Source organism: Leuciscus leuciscus, assembly GCF_965113295.1.
Source record: "Leuciscus leuciscus genome assembly, chromosome: 21".
Taxonomy (NCBI): Eukaryota; Metazoa; Chordata; class Actinopteri; order Cypriniformes; family Leuciscidae; genus Leuciscus; species Leuciscus leuciscus.
In genome coordinates this window covers 7,007,057-7,030,898 of record NC_138745.1, presented here as the reverse complement: position 1 = coordinate 7,030,898, position 23,842 = coordinate 7,007,057, and the positions used below count along the sequence as shown (strand labels likewise).

General features: G+C 36.9%; 1 protein-coding gene across 1 annotated transcript in view; it reads right to left on the bottom strand.

Moving 5' to 3' along the window:
• Window positions 1-22,381, bottom strand: part of ace (angiotensin I converting enzyme (peptidyl-dipeptidase A) 1) — a 32,617-nt gene extending 10,236 nt beyond the window's left edge. The window contains exons 1-16 of the mRNA XM_082151482.1: window positions 22,013-22,381; window positions 12,666-12,836; window positions 12,487-12,574; window positions 8,961-9,104; window positions 8,676-8,867; window positions 8,099-8,196; window positions 7,308-7,480; window positions 4,526-4,749; window positions 4,297-4,441; window positions 3,251-3,349; window positions 3,022-3,144; window positions 2,695-2,906; window positions 1,569-1,711; window positions 1,336-1,494; window positions 1,000-1,087; window positions 100-243 (exon numbers count right to left, since the gene is read on the bottom strand). Of these exons, the coding sequence (XP_082007608.1) occupies window positions 100-243; window positions 1,000-1,087; window positions 1,336-1,494; window positions 1,569-1,711; window positions 2,695-2,906; window positions 3,022-3,144; window positions 3,251-3,349; window positions 4,297-4,441; window positions 4,526-4,749; window positions 7,308-7,480; window positions 8,099-8,196; window positions 8,676-8,867; window positions 8,961-9,104; window positions 12,487-12,574; window positions 12,666-12,836; window positions 22,013-22,222 (2,413 nt within the window). The 5' untranslated portion in view covers window positions 22,223-22,381. The remainder of the gene's footprint in view (window positions 1-99; window positions 244-999; window positions 1,088-1,335; window positions 1,495-1,568; window positions 1,712-2,694; window positions 2,907-3,021; window positions 3,145-3,250; window positions 3,350-4,296; window positions 4,442-4,525; window positions 4,750-7,307; window positions 7,481-8,098; window positions 8,197-8,675; window positions 8,868-8,960; window positions 9,105-12,486; window positions 12,575-12,665; window positions 12,837-22,012) is intronic.
• Window positions 22,382-23,842: the final 1,461 nt, after the last annotated feature.

Here is a 23,842-nt window from a genome sequence, read left to right as displayed (position 1 = left end):
TTCCCTTCATCAATCTTCTTCAAATTGAATATCTTTCTCCAGCTGTCCTGTGTTGCAAGAGATCTTCATACAAGATGTGCTTTATTTTCAGGCATTTACCATTGCTCGTTGCAGCTAAGTTGGCAAGCTCCACATATCTCTTGTAGCTTTTGCGGAGCTCTCTGCCCGAGGCATTACGCCAACCCTGCCAGGCGAACAGCAGCTCATCATAATCCCTGGACTCGGCCATGATCTTATTCAGATCTGAAAAACAAAACACAAACACATCAAAAACGGAGCATAAGGGGGGTTGGAGTAATCAATTTGGCATGCTGTGATATGAAAAACAGACTCTATAAGCACTTTCATTGTTCACTGTTTCACTATGAACAGTTTGCAGTTAGTATAACTAACAAAAACACAGTGGGTTTTTAGACAGCATGTATATAACTTCTAAGACATCAAATCAAATATTTTAGTAACTTGGCATTATGAGCTGAATTCCACTCATTGCTTTGAAATACATGATCAGTTGTATTTCTCGATGTTTTTCTTCTCACCAAGGTTGCATTTATTTGGTCAAACACAAGTAAAAACAGGAATATTGTGAAATATTTTTACAATTTAAAATAACTATTTTTTTCTATTTTAATGTAATATAAAAATTTAATTTATTCCTTTGATGCAAAGCTGAATTTTCAGCATCATTACTCCAGTCTTCAGTGTCACACGATCCTTCAGAAATCATTCTAATATGCTGATTTGCAAAAAAAAAAAGTGCTTAATATTTTTGTGGAAACTGTTATAAAAAAAAAATTCTGAATTATTTGATGAATAGAATGTTCAAAAACAGCCTTTATATGAATTTTTAATCTTTTGTAAGACTATAAATGTCTTTACTGTCACTTTTGATCAGTGTAATGCATCCTTGCTAAATAAAAATATTAATGTCTTTAAAAAAAAGAAGGTCTGACCCCAAACATTAAAACGGTATGGCAAAACTAGTCAAAGTTAACTCACCTGGATCCAAAGACAGACAATCTGATTCACTCTTGCAGACTGTCGCTACACTGTACAGGGTCTCCATGGACGCTAGCAAATTATTGTACTATGAACATGAAAAATATGAGGTCATATTTTAGTCTTCCAAAAAACGTAAGTTCAGCTCTATCAACAGCAACTTTGACCTGCTATCAATTACCACAGATACATTTTAGACTTCAGTTTGTAAAATCCATTAAAAAACACATTTACAGTATTGCACTTACAGTGGGGTAAGACATTCGGCATGGGTTCAATGGTAAAAATGTATGGTTGCAAAGCAATAAAGAAATGTCTCTGTCTGTCTCTCTGTACCTCCTTGAGCTGTTCTTCAGGAAGGATAGCTCTCTCAAGGTCACTCAGTTTCATCAGGGTTCTCTTCACCGACTCATCCTGGAAGTCACTGGTGTCAAACTTATGGGCCTCTTCTCCATAGATCTTTGTGTGATTGGCCATCTCCAAGTTTTTTTGCAGCTAAAGCCAAAAAACAGCAGCATGAGACTCTGAGAATGAATGTTGTTGTAGTACCAGAGCAGTCTGGGCCTCACCATGATCTGCTTGTTGGCTTCAGTGATGTCAGTGTTGTAGGTCCAGGAGGCCTCAGTATAAGCGTTCCACACCTCCTCGGCTGTGCTGTTGTATTCCTCCAAGAACTTTTTGGCCTGCATCTCATCTGTTATTTTACCTGTGGCTTTTAAGGAAAAACATGAGGATGAGTTTTGCTCATTTTCTGAGGAGGCTTTGTAGGCCTAAAATATCAATAAAATGTCACGTTTTAAACTCAAGTCGCAGCAATGGTTTAAAAAGTAGCCTAATTCTGTGGGGAAACCATGGAATTGGCAACTCTGCAGCTAAGAGACACAACGTTTCCCCTTTCTGCAGGTCAGGGGGCATGCATGACTAAACGTGTTATTTGTAATGCGTTATATTACTTTTTATTTCTCACATGGCTCTCTGAAATGCTTGAGATCAGTTATTTCCCAATAGCAATGCTGTTTAATGAGCGCTCATCTGGGTATTTGAGGCGCCGCTTCTTTTTATGTCTCTCGTACCACAACGCAGACACACTCTCTCTCGTTTCATTAAAACGCAGCAGATGACCTCTAGTGCCTCAAGTTATTGACTGTATTTACTGTTAAATTAAATCGGAGGACTTCAGTAAGGATACAAGAATATTGTTAAACTGTTTGTCTTGTTTTCTAGAACTATTGTTTTGTACACTGTAGCCAATAAACAGGTTAGATTTTAAAACAGTTTCTTCTAAATATTAATATTTCACATTCCCGTCATTATTTATGTGGTGAAGCTGTGTAATCAAAATTCCTTTTTTATAGAATATTGCAGCATTTATAACAAATTATTTATCTATACAAATTCATGTGCTTTATAATATTTAATCCTAATAATTTCCCCTCCCTCTTGCAGCAACATCTCTTCTCTTCTCTGATTGTGTTTATTGGCGCGAGGGCGGGGCAACCTGTCACTCAAATGAGATCAACCAATAGCAAACAACAACCATCCAATCAATTCCAGATTGATAAAATCAAGTGCCACCCTACATTTTTTATCTTGTTCGAGAAGCCGTTTCACTCAGATTTACGTCACAATAGGGAGGAAAAGCCTCAATGCCATTTCATGCCAACTTTAATAAAGATAGTCTGCACATGGTCTTACCAATGTCTTCAGGGTAGCCTTCTGGTACTGGTGGCACCCAATTAAAATCAGGCCAGCCCAGCGTCTCTTTGGTTTTGTTGTTCTGTTCCTGTAGCCAGGTAGTAACTGGCTCAAAATAGCTCATCAGGGAGCTGGCGTTCATTTTGTTAGTGCCCAGGGCCTCTTGAAGCACCTCTGGCCAAGGCTTTGAAGAGCCAGCCTTTAAGACTTTCCTTCCAAAAACAATACAATAACACTCAGTCCTGATGTACAGACTTTCCATTCATTGCGATGATACAGTGTTTTTATTCAAACCACCATCAGTCGATCTGTATAGTCAATACTTACTGTAAAACATCTCCAGCCGCTTTCGATCTGTAAATATCACATTTGTGCAGAGCTCCAGTATGTCCAGCCTCTTGACATAGTTTCTCATGGAACTGGAACTGAAGAATGAAGCTCACAAAGTATCTACAAGATTAAATGAGAAAATAAATAGTTAGCCTATCTTCTCTGTGTAAATCAGGGTTTTGATTATTGATTATTTATCACGGGAAGCTCATGATAAGAACCAAACCTGATGTACGGTGTGTTTCCAGGAATGTGATATTTTGCTCCAGCATCAAAATGCTCCTCTGTACGTCTGGTTGGTGGACAGATGCCTTGGTATTTTGTCCTAATAAAATAAATAAAATATCAATTAATTCAAGAGAGTACTGTTGATTTCCTTTTTTAAATTAGAATTTTTTTAACACTATTCAAAGGTTTAGGGTTGGTAATATTTTTTATGTTTTTGAAAGTAGTCTCTTATGCTAATGCATTTATTTGATAAAAAAAATTACAATAAAACAGTAATATTGTGAAATATTATTACAATTTAAAATAACTGTTTTCATTTTGAATACATGTTAAAATTTAATTTATTCCTGTGATGTCAAAGCTGAATATTCAGCATCATTACTCCAGTCTTCAGTGTCACATGATCCTTCACAAATCATTCTAATATGCTGATTTGCTGCTCAAGAAATGTTGAACAGGATTTATTTAAATCTTTTGTAGCATTACAACTGTCTTTACTTACACTTTTGATAAATTCAATGCTTTCTTGCTGAATAAAAGTATTAATTTATTTCTTTTTTCTTTTGACCCCAAACTTTTGAATGGTAGTGTATGTAGAGAAGTAAGCAAAAGTATGTTTTTGACATTTAAAGTTTTGATGTCTCGTCTCATAAGCAAAATAATAATAATACAGACATCAGTTCAGGAGGGTTACTATGGACCCCTAAAGGGACATGGGAGTGAAAAAAAAAAAAATGAGATGGCAGGAAAAAAACATTGCATTCACTCACAAAGAAGTTTCTCAGGGGAACATTTTTTGCGATTCAACGAAAAGTTTCTCGGGGGAACACAAACATTTTTGTGAGTGAATACCAAGTATCTTAAGGGAACGCAAAAAAATTGCAAGAGAATGCAAAAGCATCATCCCATCTCATATTTTTTCCCTCTCACCATGTCCCTTTATGGACTCTGTACTATCAATATGATCATGAACTATTCATGAGATAACAGCACAAATGATCGATTGATGACCACAACGATCCATTATGAGACACTGGTTTTTACCTGAGGTACCACCAGTCTGCATTGTAACGTTCAACCGGTGTTTGTCCACTAAACACACCCCAGCGCCACTGATCAATAAGGTATCCAAAAGGAAGGAAGGCAATCTTTTCCAAAGCCATTTTCAACAGGTAGTTGATGTCACTCTCTATGGAATTTCAAATACTTCATCAGTTTATCAGAGATTTACACTATACTGCAGCAAGTATCATTTTGAACATCTTTCGCTTACCAGCATCATCGGTCAGTTGTTCCAGAAGGCCAATGGTGTGCAGATGTTTAGGTGTGGACACAGAAAGAGACAGCACATCCCCTACGGCCTCATGGAAGCCAGGATTGGCTCCTCCCCTGAAGCTGACCGGCTGGTCTTTATACTGGAGGTAATATTCCACGTGGCCCATCTCATGATGCACGGTGAAAAGCTGCTCCATAGTCACAGTAGTGCACTGTTTGATTCTAAACAGAATCCAACACAAACATTTAGCTGTTTATAACTCAATAATATCTTTGATGGTGATGTTTTGTTTTTATGTTAATCCTGGCTGATATTTTGAAACTAAACAATCCATTTGTAGGTCGCTTTTCCTGAAAAGCTTAACGATGTGATGCTATCAAAATGTTCTGTTTATTTGATCATTCAAACCCTCCTCCCATCTTGCCTATTGTTCGGCAAGAACTCTTACCCCAAACTCACTCTCTCAATTGTTTGAGGCAATGTTGTTATGTCAAGCCCAGTAGCAAATCAAACAAACATACTGTAATTCTGTTTTTGTGCTGCAAAACTGCAAAATCTGTTTCCCAAACTCATGACAATGGTTTCCAATCAGAAACAGCAGTGTTGATTCAACTATTGTCATGAGTTTGGGAAACAGACAATATTATTCTTTCAAAAGTCTCACACTCACTAGTAGTGTTCAAATTGACAAAAATACATGTATCAGTGTAGAATAACTTTTTAATGTAATGGAAATTTCCAACAAATTGTTATTTCCACCTTCCATTTACGCATTTACGCTTATAACCAAAGTGACCACAAAAAAAAGTCATTTGTCAAAAGAGCCAACAATATTCATAATATACTGTATTATATACCATATCTCAACACTGTAAAAAAAGTCAAAATCCCCTAGTCAAAAATTTCAAGTGACCGATAACATCAACATTTTTCAATTAGTCTGACGTATTATTTCTCATTGAGCCAATGTTAACAGACTATTGCAACAAGAATTTCACTTGGGCCAATTGAAAAATTTAGATGTTATCGGTCACTTGAAATTTTTGATTTGGGAGGGTTAGAATTTTTTTACAGTGAAATGATGTAGTGTTTTTTAAACCATGGTGGAAATTTATACAATTAGGAATACAATTAGCAATTCTTGATAAATGTTAAAAGTTAATGTATTAACTAACATTAAATATTAATGTGCAATACATTTGTCACAGTATTTATTCATCTTTGTTAATGCTAAAAACACAACGGTTCATTGTTAGTTCATTTTTGCTTAGTTTTTAATAATGTATTAGTAAATGTTGAAATTATTATTAACTAAGATTACTAAAATGCTTTAGAAATATTTTTCATTGTTATTTCAGTCATGACAACTCTCGGAAGAGAAGTAAACAGCATTTTATTGATAAGAATGGAATGTGCATAGGCTTTGTCTTGGCGGACTAGATCTGATACGCTGCTGCTGCTGCATGAGTTAAGACTACTCCGTTAGGTCACCTGATGGAGTTTTAGGACACCATTAGGTCACCTGATGGAGTTTTAGGACACCATTAGGTCACCTGATGGAGTTTTAGGACACCATTAGGTCACCTGATGGAGTTTTAGGACACCATTAGGTCACCTGATGGAGTTTTAGGACACCATTAGGTCACTTGATGGAGTTTTTCGGTTCCTTGCCACTGTTGCCTTTGGCTTGCTCAGTTGGGGATATTTTGGGGATATTTAATTTAATTTTATCAATCAATAAATTCCTCTTGAAACAAACTTTGTTGTATTATTTTAATTTAATACTGTGAAGCTGCTTTGATACAATCTGTATTGTGAAAAGCGCTATACAAATATACTTGACTTGACTTGACTTGACTACTGCCGAAACATGCACACATAAATACAGGGAATAGGATACGAGCCGCTGCAAGGAAAGTAGGGAGAACTCCCAAGCAGATCTAGGCAGGTGGTGCTGGGGAAGGTGGAGGGCTAGGAAAAGTGTTCTTGTCGCTTCATAACATTAAGGTTGAACCACTGTAGTCAGATGGACTATTTTAACAATGTCTTTAAAATGTCAGAAAGCTCTAGGATTTCAGCAAAATCTGCATATTCAGCATATCTTAATTTGTGTTCTGAAGATGAACGAAGGTCTTACGGGTTTAGGATGACATGAGGGTGAGTAATTAATGACAGGATTTTCATTTTTAGTTGAACTATCCCTTTAAGCGTTTACACTATGAAAGCAATCCAGTTAAATGTGTTTTCGACTCTTGAAGTGGTCGAAAGTGGACAGTTTAGATCTCATTTACACCATTTAGCCTCATCCACTTGTGATCCGACTGACCAAAACGCATCTTTATTTCAGGTGTAAACAGCGCCTCTGATGAATGATGTCATTAGCAAATGCAAAACATGACACTACAACCAAGTTATTTTCTAACAATAAATATTGGAATTGTTTATTTCACTCTTTGCTCAGGATATCATAGTTTTAAACATGTAATAATTCACATTTTTATGATGGATTTGTATCTTTCGAGACTGAAAGTCTGGGAGTAAAAATATTCTCTAAAGGCATTTAAAAAGTTGCAAAAATAATTAATGAGGATATAGGAAAGTTTGAAAGACTGTTTTAATGTAATCAACCCATGGGACATGAAAGTGCCAAATGTGAAACTACACCCAAATGTGAGGATAGTTGCCTCAGTAAATACACAAGCATCAGAAACCCTGTCTAAAACACAGTCTTCCATTGAGCTACAATATGAACCACTTTCCTGTGATACGATTCATGTACCTGAAGTCTTTGCGGTTGTAAAAGTCCCACGCAGAGGCATGGCAAACCACCTCCCTTCCATCAGTTGGCTTCTCAAGCATGGCCCGGTCCCAAAACTCAGGAGGCATTTCGATCAAACCCAGAGAGGTGAAGAACTCCTCAGCCACCCGGAACATGTGAGTGGCATTATAACCCTATGGGTAAAAATGTAAAGGGGTTATCGGATGTCCATTTTCCATAAGTTGGTATGATTCTTTAGGGTCTTCATGTAAAGTTTGTAACATATGATTTTGTGACAATCATTTGACAATCATTTGTGATTGTGTAAAACAACACCCCTTTTACCTCCTCAAAAACAGCTCTGTTCACGGCGACCCGTTTCGGTGCATGTCTCTTTAAATGATAATGAGCAACTGCTAACCCCACCCCTCTCTTCCGTGGGGCGTGTCGACACAAGACACGTAAAGAGCTGCCTTGGCGGACAGTTTACAAATGGCTGAGGTCGGAGATATGCTAATACGGGACAGTCCGTCAGTGGTCGTGGGCGGAGCAAGAGCAATATGACATCGTATTGCTCAGAAAATCCAAACGGCTTGATTATTGAGAGTGTTTATGGCTTTTTGAGGATAAAAAAAAAAGGAGTGAATGGATTTGTTTCATTGTATGGTGGTACACTACAAAGACACATTTAAATGCAAACACCATATAAAAGTGAATTTTGCATCCGATGACCCCTTTAACACTCTCTGGAGGCCTCAGGTATTATCTATGATCTATTATCTAGTCATTGAGATATAGCTCTGTTAGCTTACTTTATCATTCATGGTTTTTGTCACATCTACATTGGGTTTGTCAGGAAAAGGGACCATCATGTTGTAGACGTTGTTCCACGTTTGTGACCACATGTTGCCTAACAGAAACCAAACACAATGAGAACATCACCTTGAGTCTCTTAAACACTTACTGTTGTAAATTATGAAAAATATGTTTTACATATAATTATTAGGCCTGGTTTCACAGACAGGGTTTAGATTAAGCCTTAGTTAAATTAGGACATTTAAGTACCTTTTATAAATGTGCCTTAGAAAAAAAACCTTACACTTACACTAGATGAGTAAATGCCATAAGATATTATATCTTATGACATTTTACTACAGTAAATGCATCTTGATTTAAGAATTTTAAGATATTTGGACTGAAAACAAGACAAAGATTCTAAGTAAGATTTTTTTTTTTTTTGCAGTGTACATCCAATTCACACTTAAGTATATTATTTTAAAGTAATATTTCTGTAATAAGTCCTTTAAAAAAAAGTATGCTAAAGTTTACTTCTTTTTCACAAGGGATAGTCTTCAAAAATGTGTATTTTTCTCAATTAATCGAACTCACCCAGGAGGTGGGCAGGGATGGGACCCTTGAGGTTGATGTATTTAGGACCGTAGTAGTCGTAGAGCTTTCGGCGGACAAAGGCGTGCAGGTTTTGGTAGAGAGGTTCCAGCTGTTTAAACAGATTCTCTAGGTCTTGCTTGAAGTCTGGAGATTCATACCAGGATCGCCAGTAGTCTCCTGTATCTTCAAAGCCTGAGAAGATCAGATAAAAAGAACATGGGTGTTAGATCTTACTTTCTTTATCTTTCTCCCCCCTCAGTTCATCCAAAAGAATGACTCGCTTACCATCCATCCGAGATGCCTTGTTGCTGAGCTCCACAAACTCAGGGTAGAGGGATCTAAGTGGAACCCCTGAGGAGTTGTGCCAGCCTTCCCAGGCATACAGAAGCCTCTTATAGCTTCTTGACGTAGCCATGATTTCTGTGAGCTCTAAAAGACATAAATCGCGTAAATGCATAATAATTAATGCTAACTGAACAGTAAAACAGTTTCTGAGTCTTGCAAATGAGCCCCAGAAGAAAAAAAGGGCGTTTGTTTACAACAGTGTTCCCGGATATTTGCGGCTCACAGAAGCTAAATCAGTACCTTTTCTCAGGAAAATGCCTTGAACGGAAGCATTTAGGAGCCAATGATACAAAAGATGTTGACTAAAGCTTAGTATCTTATAGCAGAATCAATTAAGTGGCAGAGTTGATGGACATCAGCTAGGCTAGATAGTGTTGTGTGTTCATACTGAGTCAGATTTACTTGTTTGTGGCTTTTTTGGTGTAAGTGCATTTGGAGATGGGAAACAGCACACATCCGTTGCACTTATATGCATGCATGGTCACATGAATGAAACTCTGTTAGTTGAAACTTTATCAAAGAAACAATTAACAGATCTTTTTTTGGTTTTGAATATTTATCATTGGTTTATAATATTTATATAAATAAACTTGCCTTGCCTTATAATAGTGTTGCATGTGATATGGATGTAATGGTGCACTCTTCAGATAAATGCCTTTTAGGTGAGGCTAAACAAATCAAATGCAACATTTTGTTCATTAGGCAAAAAACATAAACCTAACACTGCTAATGTTAACTTTAAACATTTTGTAAAAGTTAAATGTTGAGAATAATGCAAGTGGTGGGGATTTTTCAGCGATTCTTTCTGCAGGTTGCATCTTTATACCGGTAGGTGTGTGTCACGTTTGGTTTTGGGTTTTGGTTCATGGTTATGTTTCATGTCTTTTATTTTGAAATTCTCAGTCATGTTTCCTGATTTCTTGTCATGTGACTTCCTTGCCCTCATGTGATCATGTCTTGTGCTTCTCTTGTCTTATGTGTCATGTTATGATTGGTTGATTATCTTTATTGTTCACAGGTGTTTCTTGTTGGTTATTAGTCTTGTTGTATAAATAGTCATGTTTCAATTGTATCTTGTATGAAGATGTATGAAGAACAGGGGCATGTTCAAGTTCAAAACGGTGCGCAACGCTTTGCTACAGTTTCCGGGTTGAACGTCATGTTTCCTGGAAACGGCGTGCAACGGGGTTTGAGATACGTTTTCTCTTGTTTGGTGGGTGTGTCAGAACTGTAGTCCAATCAGCAGCAACATGTATATAAAGCACGCGGTATTAAAGTGAACTCACACAATTGGTTCAAGGAAAGTAATTTACAAATGTGTTCGATGCAGCTCGGTATACGCAACAACTGAGGATATTAGAAGACATGTTTGTCGTAAGTTTTATTGTAAAAATATAGGATATCAACATAATGATGTAGTTGTTTATATTTTTAGCTTCATTGCAAGTGTATGACATTTGGTATAGAAATAAACAATGGTAATTAAGTGCTTTTCCTAAAAATGAGAAAGAAAATACAGGGTATTAAAACAGTATGAACTACAAATAAAGTCAGTATGTGAGGCTAAATAGATGTGTTTTAGCCTGAATTAGGTAAGATGTGTGCTTCCATTTCAGTTTCAGCAATCCCTTCACTCGATTGGGATGTTCTCTTTTGTTCAGTAACTGTAACATCGGGCATATTTTGTAGTATTAAACACATATTTATACCGACTTCATCAGGGTCTGAAAATTCTTCACAAAGAACACAAAGTATGGCCTTCTCAGCTGCCATAGTTGCAACTCTTGCGTCATCAGAACAGTGTGTTCACTTCAACGCATCACCGTTTCTGTTTAAAAAACGTTGTGCAACGTTTTGTCGGGGCTGAACGCAGCCCTGCTTACAATGAAGCAACTTTCTTGTTGGTCAATGCCCATAGCGAAATATGCATGAGAAAATATTTTACCCTCATGCGAAATTCATCCACTGTTCTTTTCCCCATGACATTTTTATTTAAATTTTTTATTTTTGGTCTTTTTTTGCCTTTATTTAGATACAATAGGAGGACAGACAGTAAAAAATGGGAGACGAGACAGGGAAATTGGATCGGGAAAGGACCTCGAGCCAGGACTCGGGTCGCCCGAAGTGCAACCGCACCATATGTTGAAGCACTTGCCCATGCGACTATGGCTCTGACCAAAACAAAAAATCTTTCAGAAACAAAACAAATAGCTATCTTTATGAGTGAGTCATTGAATCATTCACTACTGTGTGTTGCTTAGAGATTTTGTTGGCTGATTTTTGTTGGAAAATACAGGGTATTAAAACAGTATGAACTACAAATAAAGTCAGTATGTGAGGCTAAATAGATGTGTTTTAGCCTGAATTAGGTAAGATGTGTGCTTCCATTTCAGTTTCAGCAATCCCTTCACTCGATTGGGATGTTCTCTTTTGTTCAGTAACTGTAACATCGGGCATATTTTGTAGTATTAAACACATATTTATACCGACTTCATCAGGGTCTGAAAATTCTTCACAAAGAACACAAAGAATGGCCTTCTCAGCTGCTATAGTTGCAACTCTTGCATCATCAGAACAGTGTGTTCAACGCATCACCATTTCTGTTTAAAAAACGTTGTGCAACGTTTTGTCGGGGCTGAACGCAGCCCTGCTTACAATGAAGCAACTTTCTTGTTGGTCAATGCCCATTGCGAAATATGCATGAGAAAATATTTTACCCTCATGTGAAATTCATCCACTGTTCTTTTCCCCATGACATTTTTATTTTTATTTTTTGGTCTTATATTTGCCTTTATTTAGATACAGTAGGAGGACAGACAGGAAAAAATGGGAGACGAGACAGGGGAATTGGATCGGGAAAGGACCTCGAGCCAGGACTCGAACTCGGGTCGCCCGAAGTGCAACCGCACCATATGTCGAAGCACTTGCCCATGCGACTTTGGCTCTGACCAAAACAAAAAATCTTTCAGAAACAAAACAAATAGCTATCTTTATGAGTGAGTCATTGAATCATTCACTACTGTGTGTTGCTTAGAGATTTTGTTGGCTGAACAAAAATGAATAAGTTACTTAATCTTAACATCTTTTTTTATTGTTAACTGTTGTGTATAAGCAACATCACACTTCCAATCAGGCTGTTTAGGCTGAATAGCAACTTTAATTATAAATATTAATTTTTAAAGCTGCAAAATTGTCCTTTGTCTAGCATTTTAACAATGTTCTCCATTTAAAAGCTAATCTGTCTGCAAAGGTGTCATTGCCACTTTTGTATACTGGGTTGTGATTAGTGTTCTTTGTTTCATCTCTTTAACCATCTTTAGCTTGATTCTCACGCTTATCTAAAACATAATTCTTTGGCTGCATTGCAAGCACTTGTACTGTATGTCGTTTTGAGTATACATGAATTTTCACCTTCACTTTGACCCTTACTGACACACATCAACAAAGTGTTGGGAGTGTTTCTCACCAGGCTCCAAAGACCAGCATTCCTCTGGAGTGAGACACACCTTTGCAGTTGAGTAGATGCTATCCATCTGGCTCAGAATGGTATTGTACTGGGAAAACAAAGAGAGCGATCAAAACACAATCTAGATGGATCATCAGGAGCTCTTTCCTCCACAGCTTCAGTGGTGTATGACAGCTCACCCTCTCTCTCTCTGCGGTTGGGAGATTGGCCGGTCCCAGAACATTGATATTTTTGATGATTTTCTTCAGGTCTGGATTAGTGAAGGTATCCATGAGAGAATCAGAGAATGTAGCCTTTGCTTTTTGACCCCATGCCTCTGTGAATGCCTGTTCCTCCAAAGATGCAGACACCTGGAGGAACAAGTGAAGAGAGTCAGAATATTCATGCAAAATGGGTCCAATCATTAGACAGACTCTTATTGAAAAATCTATTATTTTTCACAGAAATATAATGAATATTTCTCATAGTCAATTAAAGTTTTCATGACTTAATGAAATTTAATGAAATGAAAACTGATCATGTTAATTTTATTTTCACACATATTAGCCTACAAAATGTCCCCACAAAGATGGCAATTTCTGAAATCTATGGAGCCCCTAAAGGGACATGGTAAAAAAAAAAAAAATAATAAGATGGGAGGAAAGATTATTTGGCAATGCTTTTACATTCCCTCTCAAATGTTTTGCATTCCCCCGAGAAACTTTGACTTATACATAAAAACATATTTTTCCTCCCATCTAATTTTTCCCCCCACCACCATGTCCCCTTAGGGGCTCCGTAGAAATCGTTGTCCTTGTGGGGACATTGTTTGGTCCCCATGAGGAAAACAGCTTGTAAATCATACTAAGTGATGATTTTGAAAATCTAAAAAATGCAGAAGGTTTTCTCTGATGGGTAGGTTTAGGATTAGGGGATAGAATACACACTTTGTACAGTATAAAAGTCATTATGTCTATGGAATGGCCCCATAAAACATGAAGTGAAGGATTTTTCAGACTGCTTCAAACCATTAAATTGTTCAGGAATCTGAATACACTAGCCGCACTGTTTGTTAAATAGAATTTACATTTTTTCACCCCCTCTCCTCCAATGAACCAATCGGGTCTGTTCTGGTATGTAACCCCCACTTTTCAAGATAATCAATCCTGACAGATAAAATCAAGTAAGAAAATCAAGAAAGACGGATTACAGAGCGAATGCAATTTGTTGATTCATTTTGTATATTTCAGAAAATAATAGAATGTGCACTAAAGTACAGTAACGTTATGCTTTTGTGGGAGAAATGTGTCATATTCCCATATCTCGTTCCATCCCCATGATTTTCTGTTCTCTCAGTGCAATCTCTCTTAATAATCATTTCTGGCTCTTGCTCAATACTTGAGTTACTTTCTGTCTTGTTATGTTTTCAATAAGAGCTTGGATTGCTTTTGCAGCCACAAGGGACAGAAATGGGGTGGCTGAGTTAACACCATCCATCAATTTATCCTTTGAATCCTGACAGGAACTCATTTCTTCTTGTGGAAGCACCTGAAACAATTCAGGCTGAGGTATAAAGCACCTGCTAGCTCATATGTCATAAAACAGTTGTGTGTCTGTTGTGGTCATGTTAGACATCACTGAGCTGAGAATGTGGTTATCTTGTCAGGGACGATGACTTCTCCAACTCTGTGCATTTTAAGATACTGTGGGGTGAGGATATAGAGGTGAAGTTGGATGTTTGTCCAAACAGGATTCAAAGCTTCATGATTTACATTTTACTAAAAGAGATAGTTCACCCAAAATGTCCTTCTAAACTATGCACTGGTTTCTTCTGCAGAACACAAAAGAAGATATTTTGAAGAATGTTGTTATCCAAACCGTTTTATTGACAACTATTGACAACTATTGTACAGACCAAAAATTTGTGGAGTTACTGAAGTTCATTACAAATGGACTTTCCATGAATCATGACTAATAAACAAACATGTATTCAGAGTGTACAGTCTATTCAAAAATAATGTTTCAAGAGTTGTGAATGTGATTTTGCATCCAAATTGAATCTGGTGAGATAAATCAATGAAAATAGTGTACTACAAAATTAAACAACTGAATTGTCCTCATGAGCTAGCGTGCAAAAACAAGCATAACAGAGTAGGTTAGTCGATTCATATACAAATGATTCAAATGACTCACAAATTACCGGTTTGAAAGTCTGATCAATCCACTGAATGAACTCAGTTACTGAATCAAAATCTGATTCAGTTCCTGAACTGTGAGTTATCATTTCTTTTAGTGATGTCTGTGTGCTTAAGTAGTGAAACTTAAAGTAACATGTTTATAGACTAGGTAAAACACAATTCTCTTACCATTAGTGTGGCACACATGACACTAAATAATGCAATATACATGAACTAAATAACATCAGTGCAACATCCCTGCAATATGCATATAAGTGCTTATAAAAACAGTAATAAGCAACTTTTAAATAAAATATAATCAGATCACAAAGTTTCACCAGAAACGTTTTACCTGAAAAAAAAAAAAAAAAAATTCTGTACATATATGCATTGTGTTATTGTATCTAATTTATTATTTTGCTGTACATTATAAGCCATTTTTCATTGCATGCCAAAAAAGATTTTATAGCAGTGAAAAATTCAGATTTTTTAAATTGTATATATGTAACGGAGGCCAGCTAAGTATTCGCTGTGCAAGTAAACCTCACTCCCCTGATCTCAAGAGGAGCTCCAGCGACTGACGCTAGAGACTGTGGTCTTTAGCCTCTCACACTGGAGACGCGGATTCGAGGCCCACACAGAGCGGGTTACATATATATTATGGTAACTTAACAAACTAACATGATTTAATCTAGCATTTTTTCCTTTTTTTAATGTCAAAATTCCTAACATTTTTAGTGTACATTCTTCCTAAAGGTTTATTGTTTCCTGGTCTTGGGTGCGTCATGCTTTTTTGAAGTTTTACCGTGTCCCGCTGTGGACCGTCTGACCCCAGCATCCCTTCTCTGTTATGATAACCGCAGGGCGCATTGGCCCTGTCACAGCGAGTGCACTCATTAGTTCATGGGGTGATGCCTTTGTTGACCCGAGTGGAGATGAGCTCCCTTCCACAGTTTATTTTCCTCCATCACTGATTAGCAAGCTGGTGACATGTGTATTTATCTCTATTATCTGCTATCCTTCACTTGCTTGTTCACACTCCGTTTTCCTCAGAGATAAAGACTGCTAGCTTCTTGTTTTTCCACCTCTTCTTCCAAGGTCCCATTTGTTCTGTCATGTTTATGCAAGAAAGTGATGATAAGTCGTAATAGGGTGCAAGGTTCAAGGCTTGACATAAAAAAGTAAAATAATAACTTGTGACTGATACCATCAAAAGGGTGACAAGCTTTAGAGCTCAGTCATGTGCACTTGGCTCTGAATCATCCATGCAAACCTCCCTAAATACTCTCTCTTGTCGGCAGATGTTTGACGGGTATGGAATGTGAGTTTTCAGAGCAGATTGTACGTGTTTTCCACCTCATTCTGTCCTTGAAGGAACCAAACAGTTGTTAAAGATGCCTGTGTGTGTGTGTGTGTGTGTGTGTGTGTGTGTGTGTGTGTGTGTGTGTGTGTGTGTGTGCAGGGGCGGACTTTACCATTAGGCAAAGGTCGGCAATTTTTTTTTTTTTTATTATATATTTCTAAAACACCATTTGCGAAAAATGGCATCAATCATTAGTGTCGCAGACAGGAGGGGGCCCCCCCGCCTCACAACATTGGACTATTCCATTATCTCACTTTTAGTGCGCATCTGCGAAAGTGACAAGGCTGTGCAAAAAAAACTGACGGAGAAAAAGAAGTGATTGACAGACAGAGTGTACAGAGTAGTAGACAGAGTAAAAATGAAGCGAAGCTAGCTACCCAAGCGGTGCTGAAAAAAGGAGGAAGCGGGAGGAAAGCAAAAAGTCCGAAAAAGTGCTCGGCGCGAAAGATAAACAGCACGCAGTAGCCAAACAGTAGGACTGGAGCAATTGATCCCCAGAGCAAGACGAGTATAAACGCGAAAATTTAAAGTTTCGAAGTTACCCAAGCGGCTCAAATAAAAGGAAAAAAGTGAAAAGACCCTGATATTTGGGAACGCTGCCAAAGATGACAAACTTTTTTATGGCTACTGTTGGGGATACAGATCAGGAACAACAACGTCCAAAGCACAGAAAAATCGTGAAGCAAAGAGGACACGGAGATCGACAGACAAAACTGAGCAGTTTATGAATCATGATATTTAAAAAAATCTCAGAGCTCTCTCGGATTCTGTCAATTCTATTACGAAATTCAAACAATAAATACCGTTTTGCCGTTTTAATGTGACGTGACAGATTCCTATAACGGCACGTGAACTGATCATCTCTACCTAATAGTAAATAAACACGAATTAATTAACAATGTTGAAAGCTACCGTATAGCTTACCAAAATGTATATTCCTCATTCATAATATCGATCAATAAGTGTTTTTCAACCGCGGAAAGAGGTAAAACAGCTGGAGAACAATCGTCACATAACATTTACCTCAGGAAAGCCATTTAATTGGCTAGAAAAAAAGAGCTATAGACAGTATATGGCTAAATATGTGTAGCCTACTATATTACTTATTTTAACCTTAAATTATACCAGCTGATAGGGCTTTTTTTTTTTTTTGAGAAAAAGTAACGCCTGTCTAGTGAAACGTTACCTAATATTTATCCAAATGAGTCAATATTGAATCAAATCACAAGAATTGAATCGAAATGGTGAAATTTGCCAAGCAAAAAAAACATAGCTTACCAGAAATTGTACCATGTAAACATTGTAACATGTTTCTGTTTAGGAGTAAAGAAGTGTAGCCTATGCAGGGTTTAAAGGGGACGTTTTTTTCTCCTCTCAAACCTTTACTTCCCCGTAGATTAGCTTTACCTGCCTTTCCACCATTCAGTCGGTACATATTTTTTCGTTCTCTTTAAAAGATTGGATGGGTAGGGGCCCATAGCCTACCTTCGCCTTGGGCCCCTGATTTGCTAAATCCGCCACTGTGTGTGTGTGTGTGTGTGTGTGTGTGTGTGTGTGTGTGTGTGCTTTTTAGAGACTAATTTAAAGAGCCTGTTTGATCTGATGCACCGACTGGCCTCACTCAACACAGAAATGAAATGATGGGCTACACGGCCACTTTGCCATAGATGTGGAAGCGAGTGCTTCCATGCCACAATGGGAGTGGCATGGCAGGAAAGTGGATTTGAGGAATTCGCCGCATAAATAATGCAGACTCAAGGGAAGCATTTACATAAACAATTTCAGATATTGAAACAAATCAGATATTTGGCATTAAATGTGGTTCTACAGCTGCACAATTTAAATAATAATAAAAACAGTGATATCACAAAAATAAAGTTCTTTACTATCATAATAAAATCTCTGAATATCACTTAAGTGATTAAATGGGGATAGATTACCAAAAAAATTTCAAAAAATACAACAGTTAATTTATTTCACAAAAAGAAATTAGTATTTACCTAACCAATGATATTTTTAAGATATATTTAAGATTTTTGCTAAACTTCAATCAACATATTTGAGAATGGAGAAATTATACTGATCAGTTTCAAGAACTACAATTATTACTCACTTTATAAACACAATTAACAATCACATGCAAAGGGAGGGAAATGCTTTTCCCAGCAGGATTTTATACAGACCATAAGGAGCGTAATTGTTCACATTAAAATAATTTTCTGTGTTTTTGCACAAGATTACTATTGGAGGAGATATGTTAGTGTTTAATGTTATTTTGCCATTTTTGGAATACCATTGTGCCAGTGGTTCGGTTGAGGACAGGCTAAGAGAAATAAAAACTATAGAAATATTAGCATGTTGCTTTATATTAACTCTTTCCCTGCCATCGACATAATTTGCCGTCATGTGACGCGCAACACTTCCCTGCCATTGACGGAATTTTCGGGCAATCCATGTTTTCACTGTTAAAGGCCTACGTTTGAGGGTGTTCTGAACTTCTGACGGAAAAATCAGATTTTGCTACCAACACTATATTTCCATTGTTTTAAGGGTAGGTTTAGCGTATACTATAGATGTTAATAAAGCCTCAAACCACATGAATATGATGCTGGAAGCACAATCTTATAGGTTGCATTTTTCGCTATCGAATTGTGCTGCCTACTGTTTTAATGGGAGCTAACAAAATCTGAGCGGGTAGCACAAATTGTCAGAACGGGCACTATATACAATATTTAAGTGTTGATAAAAAAAAGAGAATGCATGCATTTTAGAATAAAAGCTAGAATAAAAACTTGTTTTCTTTTAAAGCAGAGGCCCTGTTCTTTCTTTTCATATATTGCATGTTCAATTATTCATACAACACAACATTATGGCGGCCATTAAAGTTTAGCAAAAAAAATTTAATAAATGCTGGCAATTGCTGGCAACTTAAAAAAAAAAACTGCTGGGTATGGAAAGAGTTAAAAGTAAAAAATAAAAATAAGAAAACAAAGTGGAGAAAAAAACAAACCAATTACCATCATATACTATTCCTCTCCATGCCAATGTTTATGCATCCGTGTTAAATATTTTTCAAATGATCAACAGAACAGCTCATTTGAAACGTTTACGCACCTAAATCTGCAAAAAAGGTTCTATCAAAATAATGTAATGCAGGAATTTCGACTCATATATGCATTTTATTTGCTTAAAACTAATATTTATCACTATCATCTTGGGTGCCGCCATGTTTGCTTGACGTCATGCACAGCATCACAGTTCATTAGGAGTCGCGGCTTTCCACCAATTACGAATTTGGCTTTTCCAATTAGAAAATAAATGCATACTTTTGCTCTTCTCCAAGCTGCTTGGAAGTTTCAAATTCCAACTTTCTCCCCTTTTTCCCTTGCTTTTTACTAAATCCCTGCAGTCCTCAACAACAGCACATGCTACATTAGCATAACCTCCACCGTTCATCTGTTGAACGCACACCATCAAGATGCCTATACGGTCACGATGAACTCGAAAACAAAAATCCCTACTCCAGCAACCATGACCGGGTGTCCTGTGACCGCGCTCTCTGTGGAATGAGTGCAACGGGTGTGTTGCTTTCATACAGTGCTGCTTTATCTTCATACGCAGTCAGAGAGAGCCTCGCTCACAGCAACAACCTGGCCTGCCGCCTTCAATAGAGATGCCCGAAACGGAGGCTCTTTGATCAACTCGTTTGATGTGTCTGAAATAATAGACATCACACCAGGCATTGCTCAGGTTCTGCCCAGCTTTCTATCAACTTTTTTGCGGCCTTTTTTGTTGAGGTTTCGCTCAGATGTTGAGCAGCGAGTGCGGTGCCAGCATCCATTTGAAAAACTGTGAGCGAGTGTTGAGACAGCTGTGATATAGTGTTGAGACAGCTGTCTGAAGGAGGCTTGTGTGTGTGTGGGAAGAGCAATGGTGACCACCTCGCCTCTGCATTGATCACACTGGCATTCATTGTTAGCTCACGTTAGCTCAGTTCCATTAAATAATCTTAAGAGATACAACTTTGGTCACACTCTATTTTAATGTGACGTAATTACACATTACTACATGTACTTACTATAGTAATACCAGTAAATTATGCATAATTACTACAAATAACTAACCCTAAGCCTAACAGTAACTCGGTTACACTTTATTTTAAGGTGTCATTGTTACAGTGTAATTATATATTTAAGTACTGAGTAATATTAAGCAACTACATGTACTTACTATAGGGTTAGGGTTAGGATTAGGGTTTGGTTGAGGGTTAGTTGCATGTAATTATGCATAATTTACTGTTATTACTATGATAAGTACATGTAACATATGTAACAAGGACACTGCATAAAGTGTTACCCAGTAACTCTATGGTAAGTTTAAAATACACTTTATTTTACAGTGTCCTTGTTATATGTTACATGTACTTACCATAGTAATAACAGTAAATTATGCATAATTACATGCAACTAACCCTCAACCAAATCCTAACCCTACCCCTATACTGCATGTTGATACATAGTTGTTAAATAATATTACACAGTACTTAAATATGATTACACTGAAACAATGACACCTTAAAATAAAGTGTAACCGTAAGTCCATACATAACTGATATTACTTAATAATTAACATTATTCAAGTTTACTAAATGCTTTAGAAGTATTTTTCAGTGTTAGTTTATATTAACGAATGTATAAACTAATGCTGACAAATGGAGCCTCTCTGTAAAGTGTTACCATTTTTAGCGATGTCACTGATATTTGATGTTTAATTAATTTTACATTATAAAAAAAGTTGCTGCCTTATTTTTTAAGTACAATCAGCTTGGAGGTTTGTCATTTCAACTTAAATTACATTAAACTGACTTAAAACTTGTTAAAGCAATGTAAAAACATATGTTGTCATTACCTATTGATCATATCATTATTTTTTTTTACATGGTAGATAACCTTGGCCATCATCTAACACTTGCTAAAATTTCAATTTAATAGCACTGACAATTTAAAAACACTGTTAAATATAATCTTAGACAAAACTCAAAATTACTATCCGTTTTTCATACCGTGTTGAATTCACTTGCAGCATTTACAGTTGATTTTTGTTTTTCAGATCAACAATTTCTTGGTTATCGGCTATAACATTGTCCATAAAATAATGATTGGCTTTTCTGAATATCATAAATCAGAAATATGATCTGATAGCATTGCATAACATGAGTTGGACTTTTACACTATGCATCCCACAGGAAAGAAAATCCCAAACGGGTTTTTAGCTTTTCAATTGCTTCTCCTTGACAGCATTGATATTGAACAGAGAGAAAATGGAGACTTTTGTGTAAGTCTTCTCAGATTCTTCCTTTGAGAAAAAAACCCCCCAGTTATTACCCATCTCTTAATAGAGTTTCTTCTGAAACTCAGTCTTGCGCTCAAACTCCAAACCAGAGAGATCTCAACAACTCAAATGTTTCTCCTCAAATTCTTCAAAGCCCATGTTTTGAGCTCTGCTAACCCCCATCATTTTCATTCAAATCCATCCTCTTACTTCATTTCAACAATTATCTAATTTTAGTCTATTTTCTGAGTCAAAGTTGCTCATTCCTAAGCCCTGAAAGAGCAGCAAAATGATGACACGTGGGAGTATTGTAATGATTAGTCATGTCATTTAACTCAACTGTTACACTTTTGCAGAATGTTACTAAGTAAACTCCCAATTCTTGGTCCTACCCTTTAGTGAAAGTTTACAAGAGTCCTATAAAACTATAAATCATAATATGAATAATAAGACCCACTGGAAGACAAAAACAATATCTTATAACAGGCTGTCCAAAGAGATGTTGAAATGGCTGATTCAACGGTCTCATGTGTAAAAAAAGGACTTCCAGCAGAGCCATACAACCTAAATTCATGGAAGTCAGTCTTGAATTATATTACATCACGTTTGGCAGTTGTACCCTGTCAGACTATATAAGCAATGTTTCTGGATGTCTGTCAAACACATTGACTGTTACCTGCAGCTGGGAATTGTGGTCAGTCAGGTTAGTGTTGTAGTTCCAGCTGGCCTCTGTGCTGAAGTAAAAGACCTCCTCGGCGGTTGAGTTGTAGTCGCTCACGAACCTCTCAGCCCCTTCTTCTGTCTTAGAATAATCCCCCGGGGTCCACTCGGGTTTCAGAGCTGTGCTCGTGCTGATGAGAGTCAGCAGCACCACTGCCCGGTGCATAATGGACAACAGCTGCGACGTGAGGAATGGGAAAAGTGCAGGAATCAAAGTTCCCTGAGGAGCCGTCTTCACACTCACTGCTGGATGCTCCCGTCAAGTGTGTGTTTCCTATCTCTGTCCTTCTCTCCCTCTTCCCCCTGTTAATCAGGCACAGAACAATCCCAGTCAGCTCTTTTAAGTGCCAGTTTAACCCAACCCACCCTCTCTCTTGGAGGATACGCACAGTTCCTCTTATTCTCTCTTTCTGTCCCTCCTACTTTCCCCTTTCCCCTTCCTCCTCTCTCCCAGCCTCTCACTCTACCTGTCTCTTACAACTTCTACTGGACACTGATTGAAGGAAAATTTGTTTCTTAATATCTCAGTTGCTTCTCCAAGACAGCAATGAGATTTTCAGATCCTAGTGATTTTGCATGCTTTTCAGTAAACTTCTTAACAGTGACTTCTTAACAGTATATGTTGAGGTTTCCCAAGATCCCAAAGTCTGCATTCAAAATTCTTTAAATGAACATTTCATCCAATAACAAATGATCATTCATTTTTGGGGTTTCCATCGTCAGCAATTGTCTCATTCACATATGTCTATTTTTTATTAAAGTGACATTTACTTTTATTGCATTTGCACAAAAAAAACAACAACAACGCAAAGGTGAGTAAATGATGACAACAAAATTTCATGTTCACTGGAGAAAAAAGAAGTGTGCTTAATGGAATGTGCACTTGTAGTATATATAGGGTCCAATTCTCACAATAAACTAACTTTTAACTATGACTTTTGCCTCAATAAACTCCTAATTACTGCTTACTATTAGTTAGTAAGATAGTTGTTAAGTTTAGGTATTGGGTAGGATTAAGGGATGTAGAATATGGTCATGCAAAATAATGCATTAATATGTGCTTCATAAATAGCCTACTAATAAACTGCCAATATCCTATAATATGCAATAAGAAACTGAACCTTAAACTAAAGTGTTACAAAAAGTTTTCATTTAAAGTATATTTTAAATGTATGTTTTAATAATCTTTTGTCATGCTTAAACATATTTTAATGTCTTGACTAACATACTAAAGTACCTGTTTAGAATTTTAAGTTTGTTATTTAATACTACATTTAAAGTAAAAATGTGTTAAATGTATTAAAGTGCAACTTAATCATTACAAATTTGTTTAAAATATGACACAAGTTGAATGGAAATTACATTAAAGTGTATTTTAGTTGACATACATTTTTATCAGAACATCCAGCAGTTATTTCAAAAACAACACAATTATGAAATCACATAAAAAGACATACTTAAGTTGTACTTACGTGGGTCAAAAAACACTTCTTAAATGTAACTGTCACGGTTTTCATGGGAAAGGGAAGGAAGGTGGAGACAAGGAACTAAGTGCAGAATATTTTACAAAATAAACAAAACTTAAGTGGAACTGGAAACCAAGGAACACGAAGAACAGGAATAGCCTTTGAGTGAAAGTTAACACAGCAAACACTAGGGCTTATATACACTGGAAAAAACTAGATCAACAAGATAGAACTGTTTCTAACTAAATCAAACTAAACATAAAAGTCCAAACAAAAAAAAAACAAAAAAAAAAACATGACAGAACCTCTCATTTAAGGAG